This window comes from Nicotiana tabacum, chromosome 18 (genome assembly GCF_000715075.1).
Source record: "Nicotiana tabacum cultivar K326 chromosome 18, ASM71507v2, whole genome shotgun sequence".
In the NCBI taxonomy this organism is placed as follows: Eukaryota; Viridiplantae; Streptophyta; class Magnoliopsida; order Solanales; family Solanaceae; genus Nicotiana; species Nicotiana tabacum.
The window spans coordinates 119127728-119148677 of NC_134097.1; the positions used below are offsets into that span (position 1 = coordinate 119127728).

The window sequence follows — 20950 nt, forward strand, 5'->3', positions numbered from 1 at the left end:
AATATAGTTTCTTGATTTGGTTCCAAGATGGTGGTACAGTCGGTTCTGGTACTACTCCTATTGGCTTTGCCTTACTGGCTACGTCTAGCCAGCTGTGACATTAAAGCCCGCTGAAGTTGTCAAAAGGGCTACCTCTTTCACAGTTAGAACTGCTAGACACATGGGCTCAGTAAGAGTATGTATCGGGCTTAGACAGGCCCCTTGCTTGGGTAAAAGGATATAGATCCTTCCATACAGTCATTAAACTATAATAGAATTTTCGTATATTTCGAATCCTTATTGGTCGTGCGGACTACCGCCAACCTTTAAAGTGTACTAAAGCAGCTAGATCTGAATGGCCGTGCGGACTACCGCCCGCCTACCTAGATCCTGGTGTTAAAATGGTATCAGAGCCTAGAAAATTTTCATGGTAAATGTGTAATAGATATGAAAGATTCAACATAGATATGAAGCTTTGGAATGGATCTGGGAGAAACAAGTACTAAAAGTACTAGACTTGAAGAGGTAGATATACCTCAAAACCTTGATTTATTAAATAAATGGACAATTCCTAAAGTTTCTATAAAAACCATTTATGATTATGGTTGGTTTGATAAACTTTCTTCTAAACAATTGATAAAAACGACTGAACAGTCTTTAGCATTAAATTCGTCTGAACAAACTATTCGTTTGTTAAACAAGCATGATATAGATTTATATAAACATCATTACCATTATGTGCATATTGGTATGGTTCAAATTGCATTTAAACCTCTAACCCTTAAAGGATTACCAGAGACCTTTTTAGCAGCTCTTAGAGATGCTAGAAATCTGAATTTCAGACAGTCTCTAATGGGTTCGATAGAATCTACAGTGGCCTATGGTCCAGTATATTTTAATACTCAACCCAATCTGCAACTATCTCTTTCTGATGTTAATATTCTTGATGCTTTGACTTTAAATGTGAAAACGCATGGTTATAATTATGCGCCTGGTTCTGAACTTATATGTCTGTCCTATAGGATTTATTTCAAACTATTATCTACTTTGAATCCTAGATGTAAGTTATACGATACTTCGGATCAGACCATATTGGTCGAAACCAATTTTGCAAAGTCCAAGGTTACCACTAGGAGACCTATCAGGTGGGAGGAAATTAATTTTCCAACTACATGGACTTTAAATTCAGTCATATCCCCAAGTCAGATTACTAACGACTTGTCAAATACTGAATTTTCGCATGTTACTCAAAATCCAGATGGTAGGATTTGTATTCAATTTGATGATAAGTCTACTATTTATAATAGACATTCATTTTCTAATCATAGACTTCTACCTGCTATTCAACATATTTCCCCTGTTGAACCAGTTTACGGTCCAGCTCGCAATCGAGCGGCTTCTTTACACACTATTGCTAGTGATAAGCCTGATCAAAAGGTTAAAAGGGTTGAAAGGGTTAAGATTAACCCTCAAACAAATATTGTTCAAGATAATGACAATATTTCAGATAAGGATATTCCTTCTTTATCCGAGATGGATTTCGACCCCAATAATATTTAATGATTCCACACCAAATTGATTTTAGCCCCGGTTCTCGGGCCCGTATTTATATTCAAAAGGAATTTTTTAGTGAAAAATGGAACCAGTTTAAAATATGGTTTTTTGATACTTATAGTAAAGATGATTTAAATAATATATCTCAAGAATTTTATGAAACTTGTGCCTTGCATAATCAAATTATGTATTTTGTTCCTTGGTTTATAACAACATATTTACCTCTTTATATAAAGGTATTAGAAAGATCTTATAAAGACGGGAGTGGTAATATTACTAAAGCAATTTATCCTCCTCAGGCTCCCTTTATTTTACCTAATAATACTGGTATTACTTTCACTGCCTTTCAAAAATTTATTGATGATAATGTGGCAGCTATTAGTATTGCAGAAATTAATAAATTGATTTCTCAAAACAATTATTTGGGTTTATATGTTAAAATTTTAGGAGAACATATTGGTTCTCTTGATAAAAAACTTGATGATTTGACTATTTTAATAAAAGAAATGGGTACTAAGAAAGGACCAACTGATATTGCCTCCACTTCAGGAAGTAAAACAGTTGATCAAAACATTCTTACTCATATTCAAAGACCTCCTGAGATTCAGGATTTTAAATTTAAATCTCTTGATGACTTAGCTCAGCTTTTAGATAAAAAGCTTTCTGGTTTAAATATTAGACCTATTGATTTATCAAAAAAATTTGCTGATAAAATGGAGACCATTTCTGATTATAAAACTGAGACTTGGTCAGAGTTTAATAAACTCAAAGGGATTGTTAAACAAAATCATAGGTATGCTGATAAACCAAGAATGCAGACCTATTATTATCCTCGTCCTACTCCTCAAGATGTGTTGATTGAGGAACGAGACTGGAATCAGACTAATACGTCTTATAACGGTTCCGAAATTTATGAATGGAATCTTGATGGTCTAACTGATAGACAATTAACCATTCTCGTACACAGAATGCTTATGTATTCGACTATCTGTAAAAGTGTTAAAAATACAGATAGAACTATTTGCAAAATGATTATTGCAGGATTTACTGGCCAACTTCGTGGCTGGTGGGATAATCATTTATCTGTAGAGGAAAAGGCTTTCGTCATAAATGCTACTGCAACCGACGAAGGTGTTGATAACATAGGAATGGCTCTAGTAGTGGGTAGAGAAGATGCAGTTTATACCCTTATACTTACAATTTTAGAGCATTTCAATGGTAGATTTACCTCAAATCATCAGACCGTCCGAACTTTACTTAATGGACTTAGATGTAAGACCCTTAGTGAATTTAGATGGTATAAAGATACTTTTATGAGTAGAGTTATGGAACTACCCGAGAATAGATATGAACACTGGAAAGCCAAGTTTATAGACGGCCTCCCTTCCTTATTTGCTGAAAGAGTAAGGAATGTGTTAAAGGGTAGTTGCGGAGAGATTCTGTATAATAATTATACCTATAGTAAGCTTATAGGTGTTTGTACAGAAGAAGGTCTTAAATTATGTAATGAGCTAAGACTTTCTAGACAGCTTAAGATAGATAAGCTTAAAGAAAGGTCCCAAGTAGGTGACTTTTGTACCCAGTTTGGTTTACCCGGAACTTCCACTCAAAATAGGAAGAAGAAAACAAAATATCATAGGTACCCTAACCCGGATAGCCCGTATAAGAAAAAGAGGTCTAGATATAGGCCTAAGGAAGAACGTGATACTAGAAAAGCGAACAGGAAATCTACTCGATTTGCGAAGAATAGATCCAAACGTGATCTCGTTGATATTAAGTGTTATAAGTGTGGAAAGTTTGGTCATATTTCTCCAAACTGCAAGCTTCAAAAGCTAAAAACCTTAGAACTCGATGATGAGTTACACGATAAGGTTTATGGCTTGTTATACACTTCGGGATCAGAATCTGACTATTACTCAGAGACTGAATCTGAAGCTGAAGTTGAGTTAATTGATTTTTCTGATAATAATAAAAATGTAGATATTTCTTGCACTACATGCAAAAATGATATTTGTGCTTGTGATAGTGATGAATTTTATAAATTGAAATCACAATTTGATGATCTTAATATAAAAACTATTACATCTGACAATGTAATAGAACTTTTAAAAGAAGTTACTGATGAAAAACTTCGTGAAAAAATTATTACTTTAGCTGCAAGTTCAAGTTCTAGTAGTTCAAAATCTGTTGAAAAATACAAAAACGAATTTGAACACTTTGCACCATATTCTTTATCTGAAATAAATAGAAGACTTCAAAAGTCCACTACTCCTAGTCGAGATACTTCTTTTGATGATTTAAAAGAAGAAATAGAAAATTTGAAAAGAGATATTAAGTCTCTTAAGCAAAATCAAATGATTTGTGATCACCGTATTACTCAAATTGATACGAATAATTCTCTACCTGAATCTTCGACTAAAGGATTTTCTGATTTTTCTAATGATAAAGGAAAAGAAATTTCTGATGAAAAATCTGATTTATTTTTAGGTATGATGCAAATTATTACTGCACACAAATGGTATATTAAATGTACTATTTTGATTGATAATAATTTTTCTATAACTGATATAGCTATGATTGATAGTGGTGCAGATGTAAGCTGCATTCAGGAAGGATTGATTCCTACTAGATATTTTCAAAAGACTACTCATTTGGTGAAATCCGCTTCTGGTCATGCTTTAGATATAGAGTACAAATTGCCTAATACTCATATTTGCCAGAATAAAGTCTGTATTCCACATTTCTTCTTTTTGGTAAAAAACCAGTTATACCCTCCAATCATACTTGGAACACCTTTTATTAATGCTATTTATCTGTTTAATAATATAGATGAACATGGTTTTTCTGCTAATTATCAAGATAAAAAGATAAGCTATTCCTTTGTTACAGATCCCGTAACTAGAGATATTAATGTCTTGATTAATATGAAACAAAGCCATGTTGATTCATTACAATTAGAAATTCTTAGTATGAATATATTCGATACTATACAATCTGCAAAAGTTCAGCAGAAGATTAAATTGATTGCTGAAAAAATGGCCGTTGATGTTTGCGCCGATCACCCTAGTGCCTTTTGGAACAGGAAAAGGCATATTGTAACTCTTCCATACGAAGAAACCTTCTCTGAGGATGATATTCCTACTAAATCTCGACCTTGCCAGATGAATGCTGAGCTAGTTGAATTCTGCAAAAACGAGATTGATAGTTTGTTACAAAAGGGTTTGATAAAACCCTCAAAATCTCCTTGGTCATGTTCTGCCTTTTATGTTAATAATGCGGCAGAAAAGGAACGAGGTAATCCTCGCTTAGTTATAAATTATAAACCATTAAATAAACATCTAAAATGGATTAGGTATCCTATCCCTAATAAAAGGGACTTGCTATCTAGGTTATATGACGCCAATATATTTTCAAAATTCGATTTAAAATCTGGTTATTGGCAAATTCAAATATTTAAAGAGCATACTTATAGAACTGCTTTCAATGTTCCATTTGGACAATATGAATGGAATGTTATGCCATTTGGTTTAAAAAATGCCCCTTCTGAATTTCAAAAAATTATGAATGATATTTTTAACCCATATTTGAATTTTATCATCGTTTATATTGACGACATATTAGTGTTTTCCAAAACTTTGGAGATGCATATCAAGCATCTTGATATTTTCAAGAAAATTGTTATACAAAACGGTTTAGTAATTTCTAAATCTAAGATGAGTCTATTCCAAACAAATGTTCGTTTTCTAGGTCATAATATTTGCCAGGGAAAAATTACCCCAATACAAAGATCTATTGATTTTGCCTCAAAATTTCCTGATGTTATCACTGACAGGACTCAATTACAAAGATTTTTGGGAAGTCTGAATTATATATCCCCTTTTTATAAAAGTTTGTCACGAGATCTAGCCCCTCTATACGATCGGCTGAAGAAAGATCATAAACACCCTTGGACTAACCAACATACTGAGTTAGTCAAAAGTATTAAAGGGCGTGTTAAATCTTTACCTTGTTTAACCCTTGCCAATCCTACTTGGCAAAAGATTATCGAGACAGATGCGTCTAATGTTGGATATGGAGGGATTTTGAAACAAGTAAATCCCAATAATAAGAGTGAATACTTAATAAGATTTCACTCTGGTAAATGGACCGAAGCCCAGAAGAAATACGCTACTGTGGCGCATGAAATGTTAACAATTGTTAAGTGTGTATTAAAATTTCAAGACGACTTATACAACCAAAAGTTTTTGATAAAACTGATGCTCAATCTGTTAAATACATGTTTGACAAAGATTTTAAGCACAATGCTTCAAAATTAATATTTGCTAGATGGCAGGCTCAGCTAGCACCTTTCGATTTTGAAATACAATACAAAAAAGGAATTGATAATTTCCTTCCGGATTTTCTATCCCGGGAATATTTAGAATAGATTATGAATTATTATACCATGTTTTTTGATGATAAGGTACTGATCACTATTCTTAAAGTGATTAAATTAAATAGAGACTTACAAGAAGTTATACTTGATATTATTATGGCTGACATTATTAAAACAAGGGAAGAAGAACACTCTAATTTTCAAGAAGTTATTGATATTCTTCAGTTAATTGAAAATGTGTGTCCCTTCGGTCAAGATGATATCAGCACTAGAATTATGCTATCCTTTTTAATTAATAATGATTTGCAATCACTTTTTTAATAATGATTTGCAATTTCCACAGAATGGACCCTTCATGGGTCACCAGGGGCAGAGGTAGGGGAAGATCTTCCCCTAGTAGGACTTATTCTCAGGGATCGTCATACGGATCCTCATCAAACTCTCCAGTAATACAAAGAGGAAAAAAGAGTTTGATAAACTCAAAGGTGCCGCATACAGGAGAATCCTCAGGACATTCTATACATCTGGAAGATATTCCAGAAGATAGTCCGTTATATGGACATCTGCAGGCTTATTTAGCATCCAAAAAGCAAAGTGATACTTTTGCTTCAATTGCTAAAGAGGAAGACAATGACGATATCAAGTCATATGAAAAGTTACCAAAGAGAGAAATGATATTTCTCCTTGAAAACTCTGAGATTCAGAGAAAAGAAGAACCGTGGAAAATATTTCAGAGATATCTGATTAATGGATTATACTATCCGGGTGAATCATATAAAACCCGCACCTATTATGAAACTATCCTGATCAGTACAGGTAGTGCAGAATTCCAGCACTTTTCGGGTTATAACACGAATGAAAATGTTTATAACTTTTCAAAAGTCATTATCAAACAGATTATATCTGTTGAAGAATGGGGTATTTCAACAATGAAAGAAAGGCAGATAAGCCTTAATAAATCACCTATGAATTTCACTTATTGGGATTATATTCAAGCATTTGATAGGGTGCTTTATTATAACAATGAGAGACATAAGCATACTTGGTTTATCAAAGTATGCGCAAAGGTATTTACAGGACCTATCCCTAACTGGTTTTTAAACTGGTGGTCATACCACGGTCCTACTACCAAGATTTTGCCCGAACCATTTCTAAAGTTATACAAAGAATGGACAAAAGCTTCGCCGTTCTTAACAGAGTTATACCACGCAGATCATATCTGCTACCTAGAAAAAATTGATCAAATCTACTTCTTTATTGAATTTTCAATCCCCTGGATCCATAAATGGACTCCGGAATTAGGTTATACGGAAGAACAAATCCCTTGTTTATATAGGGTATTCTACAATAATTTTTGGGACAAATTGATGAAGACTGATCCCAAAACAAAGACGTTATATGGACAAGAATTATTAGATTCTATTAAAACACAAGTCCATTTATATGTAACGGCCCCTCAAAAGAGGATAATAGAAGAAAGCACTGTTAAACATATTGCTCGGCGAATATCAATCCAAGACGGAGATAAAATTGATTTGATAAATCAATACTTAGAAGGATTGAAAAGAAATCTGCTCCAATCACTAGATCAGTGCGAAAAATCAGACACTTCGATGAGAAGTGAAACGAGTGGTGATGACCTCGTAGAAGATACACAACCTATACAGCCAGAAATGATATTATCTGACAGAGATATCGACAAGGTGGAAGAATTCCTCCAACAAATGCACAATTTGGACAAAAAGAAGACTTGACAGCTTATCAGCCGCCAGGACCCACTTAAACAGTAGATACACTGTTCATCCACAGTAGAAACACTGTTTATCTACAGTAAAAACACTGTGTAGGGACCCAGATGTGGGACCCATTTTACTATTCAAGATTCTTTTTTTTGTTATATAAGGATGCTTCTTCATTTGAAGAAGGAGAGCCGAAAAACCCCCCCTCTCTCTCTACTTTCTCTCTCTCTCTCTCTCTCTCTCTCAACCAACCCCCTTTGTAAACACTTAGTTCATAGCTTAGTTTACAACAACAACAACAACAACAACCCAGTATAATCCCACTTAATGGGGTCTGGGGAGGGTTGTGTACGCAGATCTTACCCCTACCCTAGGGTAGAGAGACTGTTTCCAAATAGACCCCCGGCATCCTTCCCTCCAAGAGCTTCCCACCTTGCTCTTGGGGAGACTGTTCATAGCTTAGTTTATAGTTTGTAAATCAAGTTCAAGAATTAATAAAAGTTTTGAAGTTCATCTTCAGGGCCTTGCTTCTCGGCCTACAAGGTACATATTTTTATTCTTCTTTTTAGTATTTTTGGTCTCTCTCCCTAGCCGTGACTATGTCCGACTAAATAGATTCATATCTATGTTGAAGAACTAATTTCTCTTGCATATTAACCATGAAGAATCCAGACTCTTTCAAAATATAAAGAAATTTTAATATAGTTTCTTGATTTGGTTCCAAGATGGTGGTACAGTCGGTTCTGGTACTACTCCTATTGACTTTGCCTTAGTGGCTACGTCTAGCCAGCTGTGACATTAAAGCCCGCTGAAGTTGTCAAAAGGGCTACCTCTTTCACAGTTAGAACTGCTAGACACATGGGCTCAGTAAGAGTATGTATCGGGCTTAGACAGGCCCCTTGCTTGGGTAAAAGGATATAGATCCTTCCATACAGTCATTAAACTATAATAGAATTTTCGTATATTTCGAATCCTTATTGGTCGTGCGGACTACCGCCAACCTTTAAAGTGAACTAAAGCAGCTAGATCTGGATGGCTAGGCGGACTACCGCCCGCCTACCTAGATCCTGGTGTAAAATGGTACTTTTAGTACTTGTTTCTCCCAGATCCATTCCAAAGCTTCATATCTATGTTGAATCTTTCATATCTATTACACATTTATGAATGGAATCTTGATGGTCTAACTGATAGACAATTAACCATTCTCGTACACAGAATGCTTATGTATTCGACTAGAACATAGATAACTTAAGTTTGATATCGATAAATTAAAATTGTATCAAGAATGATCAAATAAGTTCTCACACCAATTCTCACACAGATGGTGCATCAAGAATAGAGTCGACTAATCAATTCTCAAAGGCGAGTCTGAATATTCTGAAATAAATAAAATAATTCACATATTAGGGATTAAAAAATACAAAATATTAAAAGAATATTCATTAAGAATTGAATATATAAATTACCTTCTTAAACTTGTTCAATTTTCTGGATGTCTTCCAAACTGTCTTGAAACTTGTATTCTTTGGTAGGTCATCGTATCCATTGTTGAGTGCAAATAAGGGCTTCTACTGTTTTTGGCGATAAAAAAATCCGATATGAATCAAGAATTCGACCACTTGTACTAAAAGCCGACTCAGACGCAACAGTAGAAATATGAATAGAAAGAACATCCCTTGCAAATTTTGAAATAACTGGATATTTAATAGATGAAGCTTTCCACCAACTCAAGATATTAAAATCCTTTGTCTTCACCACATCATCCATCAAATACATCTCAAGATCAAACTTTTTTTTTCAATATTTCCCTCATCTGCCAAGTGTTTTTCCCACTTAGATAGCAGCAGATCACCATTTTCACTCATCATACTAGTATCGCCTCTAATATTATCATTAGAATCCTCAAAAAAAGAATTATTATAGTGATTATATAAGCAATTCAAAGAACCTGCCACATCTTCAACGATTCAAAGAACCTGCCACATCTTCAGACTTTAATCTTCCCAACAAGGAAACATATGCATCACTAAGAATGAAATTCACATACGTCATCTTGTATCTGTCTTTGCTATTCCTACAAGATCATGTGTCGAGTTTTTAAATTTTTCCACAACAAGTAAATTCTTGGCCTAAAAATGTATTCTCTCAATTTGTGGTATCTAGAATAACCTCAAAGTCATCCCTACTTTTATAGTAAACTTTTTTCTTTTTTAGCAAATACAATTTTATTGCTCGAAGTAGTAAAGTATTAATTAAGATACTTAGTATAAGACATAATGATATGAAGTTCTTAATTAAAGAAGACAGAGAAAATAATTAAGAGTAATTTTCAATTTATGTGATTTTTTTTAATTATTCTAAAAAGAGTGACATATTTTTATATTTAAAAAAATTTAATTTTATACTTTTTATTTTTCTCTTAATAAGAAACTTTTATAACTACATTAAATACATGTTTAGGTCAAAAGTATTATTCTCTTATCATTCAACCTTTTGAAGAAACAGAAGAAAAAAAATTCTAACTTTCTGATCTATTTTTTCATTCCCTTCCCATCCAAACAAACTTAAATCAGTGTATTTTTGTTTTCTTTTTTTCCTTTTTCCTTATCTATTACTACTCACTGTCTCTCGCAGTTGGCGGATCTCCAATTCTCAGTTGTACTTGTACCCCATTTCCTTGATTCACTCTTCATCTGTCCCATTCAACCAATAGTCTTTCCCCTTTGCCTTCTCATATTACACATGGGCACAATAATGATTCCTCAAAATTTCTGCTTCTCATTTCTTGGTGATCCTGTGGGATGGCATCAATCATTCAATTTTTTTGGCAGTTTTCTCAATTGGGTATATCACAAAATGTAATCTTTTTAAGCATTACAATCTGAAAATTTCTTTAGATCTTGGGTTGGTCTTGTTTTCTGTTACAAATTGCATTTTTTTCAGAAATTGTGAGTTCCTTGTGCTCTAGACGTCCCCATTTTTTGCATTGTTGCTTGGCTATGTCTGTATATTTAGTGAATGTATGTCATTTACTTTATTTAGTGATGGTTAAATTTTTAATTTCATGCAATTATTGGGGGAAAAATCAAATCTTTGAATAATGTGCTAATGCCCCATTGTGGGGTTACTAGGTTAATCGTAATGGCTCGAGAGACTTGGCCTTTTATTTGGTTTGATTTTAAGAGCCCGTTTGGACTAAAAAAAATCAGTTTTTTAAGATGTTTTTCAAAATGTTATCATTCACAAAACTTAAAAAACAATCCAAAATTATATTCATGTCCAAACACAACTCTAATTTTCAAATACCATTTTCACTTGAAATTTTTTTTCACTTTTTTTTGGAATTTGACAATTCTTATGTCCAAACGCCCACTAAGTTTCTTGATTTTAAGTTTCTTGCAATAAAATCCATTTTGGGGTTTAAATTCTGATATTTATTTACTTGTTTTTAGTGATATGGATTACCTTCCTGTTGAGGTCATTGGGAATATCCTCTCCCAACTAGGGGCAGCGAGGGATGTGATTGTAGCGTCTGCAACATGTAGAAAGTGGCGGGAAGCTTGTCGTAAACACCTCCATACTCTTTCGTTCAATTCTCATGATTGGCCACTCTATCGAGACCTAAGTACTAGTAGGCTAGAGATACTGATTACTCAGACTTTGTTTCAAACAACAGGCTTACAATGTTTATCGATATTGATGGATGATGTGGACGAGTTCTCAGCTTCCATTGTGGTTGCTTGGCTCATGTACACAAGAGAATCATTGCAATGGTTGTTTTACAACGTTCGTACTAATCCAAAGATCAATATTCTTGATATATGCGGGCGACAGAAGCTGGAAATGTTGGTGCTTGCTCATAATTCTGTATCAGGGGTTGAACCGAATTATCAGAGGTTCCTTTGCCTAAAATCCCTTTCATTAAGTTATGTCAGTATTTCGGCATTGGATCTGAATTTGTTACTGACAGCTTGTCCGAAAATTGAAACTTTAGCACTTGTGAATCCAGAGATTGCAATGTCAGATGCGCAGGTAACTGTTGAGCTGAACAGCAGTACACTAAAAAGTATCTACGTTGAAGCAGTAAGTTTGGACAAGTTTATATTGGAAACTGATAGCCTTGAGAATCTGCACTTAAAAGACTGTGCGCTTGAGCTTTTTGAGCTCATTGGAAAAGGAACTTTGACGTATTTCAAGATTGATGATGTTAGTATTATACATCTCGATGTTGGTGATGCTGTTGATAATCTTGAAACTGTAGATGTTAGTAATTTCACGATAAATTGGTCCAAGTTCTATCAGATGATTTCGAAATCATCCACATTGAGAAGTCTCCGGTTATGGGATGTTGTATTTGATGAAGAGGACGAGATTGTGGATGTGGAAACAATTGCACTTTGCTTCCCACAATTAAATCATCTTGCACTTAGTTATGATTTAAGAGATGACTTAAGGGAGGGAATTCTCCACTATGGTTTACAAGGGTTATCTCTATTAGAGAATGTCAATGTGTTGGAGCTGGGATCGACGGTAATTAATGACGTCTTTACTCATTGGGTTGCTGGTCTACTGCAAAGATGCCCTAATCTCAGTAAATTAGTTATTCATGGAGTGATTTCAGAGACTAAAACACATGAAGAGTGCCAAATGTTGGCCGGCTTTACCTCATCTATTGTTCAGCTGATGAGGAGATATATTCATGTAGATGTGCAGTTTGAATTTGAGTAGATGAGAAACATTTGTTAATTTGGAATAATGGGCTCAATCAACAATAGCAGAGGCAAGGTAGAAAAGGTATTCAATTGAACTTGAAGACTTTGCTTCTCTTTATTTATATCGATTCTTCTTAATGAACTGGTTCAGATTGTTTCCTGGTAAAATTTCTTTATGATTCTGCGACTCCACTTCAATTGATTCTAAAAAGAAGAAGGAAAAATTAGTAGATAGCCTAGCATCCGTCATGATCATCCTTTTCACTGGATTAACCTTTTGAAATTTGCTCAGCTTACTAGCTATTGCTATGATACTGACGATTCAAATTTAACAATTGACATGAGATGCATCCTCTAGGAATTCATTTCATTTTCCACTCAAAGTGAAGTGTCAAATTTTCTTGATTACTATCCGCTAGTATGTGACAAATCCTATTAATGAAACTGTTACAATTCGGTGAAATGCATTGTCTAGGTTATTAGATTTCATTATTCACTCAATATGAAATATCATTTCTCTTGAGCCTTGATTACTATCAGATACGGCATGACAAATCGATGCCTGAAAAGTGAAACCCTTAACTTGTTGAATAAGTAAGAAATTGAAGTGGAGAATAGAAATTAGATGGACAATAGCTAATGATCATATTGTATAAAAATAAAATAGTACATAGTGTTATAGAGTCATGGCCAAGCTCCTCTCAGCAACTCCCCCCATCCAAAAAGAAAAAAAGGAAAAGGAAAAGGAAAAAGAAACAACAACAGTTACTACTACATCATTTTCGGCTATATGAATCTTCATTATCAGTGACGTCTATATGAACCTTCACAATCAGTGTCAGTTATATAAATCTTCAGAATCAGTGTCGTTCTTTTTAGACCCGTCTCAACCGATATTCAATTTTTCAGGTTCTCTAACGCTAGAAATTCTCTACATCTTCTATTGGCATACAAATCTCTTACAAGATTTAAGGACTCCTAACAAAGATTGGACCTAAAGTAAGCTTACCAACATGGCTAAGCAAACAGTCACAAGACCTGGATGATGGTTGTCTTTGGTTATTGGTGGATGTTATTTTGTTTAGATGTGTTTACGTAATTTGACTATTTTATCTATTTTCTTCAACCGTGTGGATATGGATATGCCTTAAAAAAATGGTTCTGTTTGGTAATTTCTCTTCTCAGTTTGTGGAGTTTGAATTCGCAATATACATACACATTTTACATCCTTGAGCAAATGCATGCAGATATATATTTACTGCAATTCTTTTCTTGAGCGAGCGATCTGGATCTCAAATTGAATCTCTTCTCTTTCACAGGAGACCTATAACCCACCGTCAACAGAGGAGATGGGGCTAGTGTGCTATAATGTGTCAAAATTCCAAATGTTGTTTCCTTAAGTTGGACATTTTCACGTTCCAACAGGTCATGTCTAAAGACGGAAAAGTAGGAAGTCTACCACACCGCTTATTCTTTTCATATAACTATGATGAAAGTTAATCACCCAATCAATTGACAACTTAGATTCTTTTTCCTTCTTTTCTTCTAGAAGGCTGGAGTGGCAGCAATCAGAGGCCAGATCGTAGTTCACCTTTTTCTTAAACTTATGTATGAGAAGATATCAACTACTAAAATGCATTGAAAGAAATGAGAATTTTAACTAAGATTAAGCTCATTTGTTTTTTCTACAAACGGATTTAAGCTTCGTTGATAGGACTTGTATCTCTTGTATGTTAGTCCACTGGCTGTGGTGGTGGAATGAAATGTCATAGTAATAATCTGCAACAAGCGGTTTTGATCAATATTGTCTTGGATAGATTTCACTATTTTTATTATTGAAAATTGGAATTTTGTTTCTTTTCTATGTTTTCATTCATCTGGAATGAATTTCCTTCGTATGCTTGTTTGCTGTTTATTGTTGTGATGATTTGTTAATTGAATGTGTGTGAACAGTTTGGCATCTTTGGTTTACTCTCTATCTAGGCGACTGTATCTTTGACTGCATCATTTTAGCTACCCCTTTTCGGATGATTCCAGTTTTCTTGCACTTTAGTATCAGATGTGCTGATTATTTTGGATTTTCTTCTAGTATTTTATTCAAATTGCAGTTATGCTTCCTCAGAATATTGCTCAATGCAAATCTGTCTGATCTTTTAGCCGTTCAGCCTTGGAATTTCGATTGATGATTTGTTATGATTATTATACTTTAGAATATATGCTGTGTAGTTGACCTTTCATATTGAGTCGTTCTATTAAGAATCCATTTTTATCACCATTTCTACTCAACATTGCTAGGTGATTGAGTGCCTTCTACTTGATCTGCAATGGTAAATGGCTAAAGGCTGAAGAGTATCTCCTAGTCCTTTGGTCAGAATGAGATCTAGCCATTTTCCTTACTCTCTAGATCTTGCTCTTCCTCTCTCTCACATACACACACGGAGAAACAGTGTCTTTTTTGTCTGTCTGAGAAACGAGACGTAAGCCCTTTGTGAAGTAGCTTGGCTATGTCAAATGTGCACTTGTTAAGCAATTGTTCTGGAGTATATTGACGCGTAGAAGCGCCGAGTCTTTTGTCTCAGAACTCAGAATATATGCTGGGACTCATCAAACCTAATTAATGAATGAACTGTTTTATGGTTCTGTTGAATAGCATGGTCATTCAGCAAACTTGGTTTTTGAGCATCATAGCTTTCTCTTAATAAGTTCAAGGGCTTAAATAGGACTGTTTGGTACTTTACAAAACATTGAACAATTGACTTTCTTTAATCTGTGCAGATAAGACCATCTGGTCTGTCCGCATATTCAAGACATTATTCAAGACATCTGGTTTGACTTTATTTATTATGATGGTGGCGGTTAGACCAGCTTGGGTGCACCTTGAGTTCCGTCGGGTACCAGCTTGCTATCTCCTACGAGCATTGGTATTGGGTAACTCTACCCATTAAGGCTTAGGCAAGTGAAGAGAGATTGTCTAGCGTTATTTTCCTCTCTGTTATGTATTTGAACCCTGGTCTCCCATGATTTTGACCCACTTTATTAACCGCTAGGCCCCCCTTTTGTAACCTTTCTCTCTGTTGTGCTCAGAATGGTGACCTATGGTAAGATTTTGCATTAACTAGAAAAAGCAAGATTTGGATTTTATCATCTATACTTTTGACTAGTGGTGGCAAAATGGATTAAAAAAAATAGTTACATTCATATTATTCACTAAAAAATGTGCTGGATAGTGATTTTTTTAAAAATAGGTCAAATATGGATAGGATATATATAATCCACTTAACCAATAGATAATCAATGTGTTTAATTTTTATATTTGCGAAAACTCAAATTGGGGGGTTCCTCAAATTTGCGGGACTAGGAATTTTGCCAAAAGTGATCATGTTCAAGAAGCCATGAATAATATGGACATCCATATTATCGGCCGGTTAATCAACTTATTATCCTTATTAAATGTGGATCAGGTCGGATAATTTATCCGTTTTTTTACATTATCCGTTTTCAACCCGCCCATATCCGATCCGACCTGCCTGCCTTCTACCCGTATTTTTTACCATTAAACCGACCCCTAAGGATAATTAATCCAACTTCCATACGAGACATACTCCCTCATTTCCAGTTTATGTGAATCTATTTTCTTTTTGGTCTGTTCCAAAAAGAATAACCCATTTCTAAATTTAGTAACAATTAAGCTTAAACTTCCAATCCTACCTTTAATGAGAAGCTTTTATAACCATACAAATACTCTGGACCCCTTTTTGACTTGTTTAAGACCACAAATTTCAAAAGTCTTCGTTTTTTTAAACTTCGTGCTCAATCAAATAGGTTCACGTAAATGTAATGGAGGAAGTAGTATATATAGAGATCTATAATGTTGGTTTTGGATCGATAGAAATATAATAGCTGCCAAATTAATTAAGTATTTCTCTTTTGTAGTCTGTATGAAAGTGATTAGCTTATCCATTTTTTCCTGGTTTATTAATTTTTATCACTTGAACCTGGATAATGTATCGAAAGTTGTGGAAGGGGGTTCTGAAAATACTTTAAATGGCTTGATTATTTTAATACCATTTTAGGTATTTGTTTTCCTTATCTAATATGGCGTTAGACTTTATTTCTCTAATTTTCCTTTTGGATGCCTCTTTCTTGATTTTTTTTTTTTCAAAGTTGTTTAACCATTTTTATATGTTAATGTAGTTGTGGCTGGTATGCTCAAGAATAGTAGTTAGCTTTTATGTGATATTCATTATTTCCAAATTAAGTATATTCAATGACAAGTTGACGTTTCAAATACTTATAATCTGATAATATTATCTCTTGTAATTGGAAATAAAACAAAGCTCTTTTGTTTGTTTTGTTGTACTTAATAATTATTAAAAAAAGAAAATCAAAACAACTTTGTTTATGTATATATTGTATGAATAAGGCCTAGCCACTTATTCAAATAGGGAGACAAAAATTCAAAATTTTCTTTAGCAACTTAGTGTGCTCAAGAATAGTAGTTAGATTTTTTATGACACTCATTATTTCCAAATTAAGTATATTCAATGACAAGTTGAAGTTTCAAATACTATAATCTGATAATATTATCTCTTGTAATTGGAAATAAAACTAAGTTCTTTGTTGTTTGTTTTGTTGTACTTAATAATTATAAATGTTTTTTTTTCAAAACAACTATATACATGGTATGAATAAGGCCTAGCCACTTATTCAAATAGGGTGACAAAAATTCAAAATTTTCTTTAGCAGCTTTCTGCTTCCTTCTCATTCTTATAATTATTATAATTATTAGAATAGTTCAAAATACTTATAATAAATCATTCAGTCTATTTATTAATTAGCGCATATTACTTTAATTATTAATTGCCGGCAAATTCTGATAATGACACAAATTAAGGCCACCTTAGGGGATACTTTGGTATAAAATCCTGCTACTTCAAACTCACAGATATGATCAAAATGTGTTGTAAATATTTTGCTTTCTTATTATTTACACACAGGGAAACATATCAATCGATGATGATTGAAGATTGAAATTTTCAACTCCAATATTATAGAGAAGTTTAATTTAATCCTCCTAATTTTCTTGATGAACGAATATACTCTAATTAATTTTTTTTTAAATAAAAACAATGCCAAAGTCATATTGAGAGGAATTTTTAACAGGGGTTGTCTCACAATTTTGATTAATTTATCAGATTAATTAGTTTCCTAGATAGTCAAACCCCATATGCATGAACCATGGCCTGCAAATCTTAAAATTCATAAATTAATTTGTACTGAGATTTTCAATTGTCAGAAATTCCTGCAATTTCAACTGCTTTGAAGACTTGTTCAAAGAGTAAAGAAGAATCACTAAAAAATCCACTTTTCAAGTACCATTTTGATGTAGAAATTTATAGTTGTAATATTCTGACCATATAATTATAGTACGAGATTTGAATGAGTAATATTTTGAAAATTTTTGAACTAGTTTTCAAGTCAAGAAAGCAATCACAAAATTATGTGGAAAATTTCTTGGACAAGTGTAAATAATTCAAGAAATTTATATGACTGGACATTCAACAGACATCATGACCATTTTCTCACTTCTTATTGTAATGATGTTCATTACGATTTTTTTTCCAGTTTTGGTTCATCATTAACATTAATCTTCTTGACTTTTAAAGTAAAAAAATATCCATTTTCCTATAATTGGAAAGAGCTTGTTTTTTCACTACAAAAGAGCACACTTATAATTTCTTTTTCTCTTTCCAATTAGGAGAGCAAGCATTTTTTTTTTGTTTCTGGATTGAGACCTCGTTATGGAATGAAAATTTTTACGTTGATGGTCAACCTACTGCAACATGCACTACTAAAAAAAAATAGAAATTAGCGACAGACAAATTTTGTAGCTAAACAAAAAATCCGTTGCTAATCCTATTTAGTAACGGATTATCAAGAATTTGTTAGCTACAAGCGATTTAGCAACGAAATTCGTAGCAAATTTCAATTTTTTATAGTGATGGTTTGGAACTTAAAATATAATCAAATTCACAGGGGCAAAGTTGACAGTTCCAATTAGCTTGAGATTGAGACGTAGTTATTATTGTTGTTGTTATTGCCATGATCGAGGCTAGAGAATTGCTGGAGTAGAGGCTTCTATGTTTGGATTATCCATTAGGTTGGATAAGTTTAGATGCAAGATTGAAATTAGCGAAAAAATAATAGAGATTAAGTAAGGATACAACAACAACATACCCAGTATCAATTAAGCAATGATATTTTTTAAATTATACCTAACATAAGAAACAACTAATAAATATTTAGTAACTAAGTTCCATGCTTAAGTGACAAGCAAAGCCTTAATCTAATCTGACAAGATTTGTGAACCCATATCATGAAGATATAATCCAAACCAATCAACTTGCAAGCTAAGTATAAACAAGTAGCCTATATTTTCAAAGGGAATGTTTAGATATTATTTCAAGGAAACTCTCATATTTCTCAAAAGGAATTTTCAGAATTTTCCATGAGGAACAAAAAGCTATTAGCACTCAATTGCATGGATACCTAATCCATTGGAAATTCTCTCCCTTTTTGGACCCAAACCTTTTTTTGTATGTCCAATGATTGGTTTTTAAGAAGGAATTATTGGTAGGGGCAGACTAGCTAGCTACAAAGGTGGTTGATGAATAAAACATTTTATATTTGTATATTCCAACACCTCCCCCCACCAAATGAACTTATTACAAAAATTCCCTTCTCTCTATCCTCAATATTGAGTACTTGAAAATTCATAAAGAACTATAGTAAATACGCTTTTAACTTCAAGCAAATTGAGTTTGGTTATATGAATTTTCATTGTCCATATCATGTCATGTGAACCCGTCTGTAAAATCAAGAATTTTCAAAGATACCGTAACTTTTTTATCATCATAAATTTATCTTGAATATAAATTTAGATGACTAACAATAATGTTATTCAATTTCACAAAGAGTAATGATCAAAATTGCACCTATTTGAAGGGAAAAAAAATAGTTCTCAGAGAACTTACATAAGGGAAGAGATCGTGAGACTTGAACGTTCGATGCTATCGTGTTCCGACATGAGCTATGCAATAATAAGATCTCTCTTGATCCTTGCCATATGTCGATCTTAGGCTGCAATCCCAAAATGCTTATGTGCCCCTTATTAATGACATATGGTAAATATTTTGAACCATTATCTAGTGTTGACACAAAATTTACCTCGAACCACTAGAAATAATATTCTCCCATAAATCAGTCTTAAATTTAATATCTATATGTTGTATATTCATTTTTTGGAATAATAGAGGCAAAAGCATTGTAGTCCATACAAGGGACCCTAATCATCAATTTATCAATAATACTAAAATGGTAAAGTCCACTCTGCTATGGACTTGTGATCAAGGGAGAGTTGATGAAACAAATTTCTAATAAGGGAAAAGAATCTTGGTGTAGCATGGTTTTAGGTGATGACAGGGTTTAGATGTTGACCTATCAACAAAAAGGATAATACCAAACAAATCCATTTCAAAGCCTTGATTAATTAATTATAGAACACAAGTTGCAGTGCCTTCTCCATTTAACAAGATTTGGTTTGATTAGCTAAAACCAAAAATTAAAATTTCCCCTCCATTCTTTGAAGATGGTTGAGGGATGTACGCATAACTTTTTGTAAGCGATGTCGTATTTAAAAAAAATAAATATAATTTAATATTATTTCCCACAGGTTGAAAACCCTGCCCCACTAGTTTAGTTGAATATTATTGCAAAGCGAGGTTCACTTCTCCTTAGCCTCAAATTTTTAACAAAAATGATCGCTCAAAGATCTTCAAAAAGTTGAACATCTGGGTCCAGATTCGAACTTACGATCTTTATAAGCTCAAATACGAGCTTGACCAACAGACCAAGAAGTACTCTCTACCAGGAAGTGGTGTCATTATTATATATTACCTCATTTTTGCAGAATATTAGTATAAATATTTAATATTTTTTCTCAAAAAAACGGTAACGGATGACACCGCTTTCACGCATGTACATCCGCCCCTGGATGTACTAACCAATTATCCACCAAGTTATGAACTATAAGTTACTGACCCTCGATGATCTCTCGATTATCAAAAAAAAATTCAACACATTCTTTCATAAGGGCATTATTCTCAAACGTTATCTTTTTGCAAAAATTAATTTTAATCAAATGTTAAAAGAAAGTCAGTTTTTTTAAGGCTCTAACTTTTCACCTTTCTTTTTAACTTTTCCCTTCACATTGGCCTTATGTTATATTGGAAGTCAATATGAACTACATTTAAAGCAAGGGAACAACTGTAAACCTTCTTCTCCAGCTTTATTATCATATTTTTTGTCAAAGAAAACTTTGTCTCATTCTTATTCAAAATAAATACAAACAGATTTTGGTTGTAAAAAATATTTTATTCTTTTTTCTGTGGCTAGTACTTGCAACTCTGATGGGTTCTTACAAAAAGGGCCAATAAGAAAACACAGGCGGTTAGAGAGAGAGAGTGGAGTTGGAGTCACTGATTCTAGTGGGTTCCTGCCAAAGTCCCTACCCCCATTTTTTTTTCTTCATG

The 20950-nt window shown here is 33.5% G+C and overlaps 1 protein-coding gene across 5 annotated transcripts; it reads left to right on the forward strand.

Annotated features, from left to right (window-relative positions):
- The first annotated feature begins 10143 nt into the window (after positions 1 to 10143).
- On the forward strand, positions 10144 to 15497 carry LOC107806200 (F-box/LRR-repeat protein At1g67190-like). Of its 5 annotated transcripts, XM_016630318.2 has the most exons (4): positions 10144 to 10505; positions 11100 to 12441; positions 13679 to 13805; positions 15135 to 15497. In XM_016630318.2, the coding sequence occupies exons 1-2, from the start codon at positions 10390 to 10392 to the stop codon at positions 12373 to 12375; spliced, it is 1392 nt and encodes a 463-aa protein (XP_016485804.1). In that variant the 5' UTR covers positions 10144 to 10389; the 3' UTR covers positions 12376 to 12441; positions 13679 to 13805; positions 15135 to 15497. The 5 variants fall into 5 exon arrangements, with proteins under 5 accessions (XP_016485804.1, XP_016485803.1, XP_016485802.1 ...); XM_016630317.2 differs by lacking the exon at positions 13679 to 13805; XM_016630316.2 differs by lacking the exon at positions 15135 to 15497 and having other exon boundaries at positions 13679 to 14144.
- The last annotated feature ends 5453 nt before the right edge of the window (positions 15498 to 20950 follow it).

What these genes read in the sequence shown, in the direction of transcription:
- LOC107806200 (XM_016630318.2), top strand. Translation starts at nt 10,390, where the DNA reads ATGGGCACAATAATGATTCCTCAAAATTTCTGCTTCTCATTTCTTGGT. An exon ending in AATTGGGTATATCACAAAAT is followed by an intron (nt 10,506 to 11,099) that starts GTAATCTTTTTA and finishes ACTTGTTTTTAG; the next exon opens with TGATATGGATTACCTTCCTG.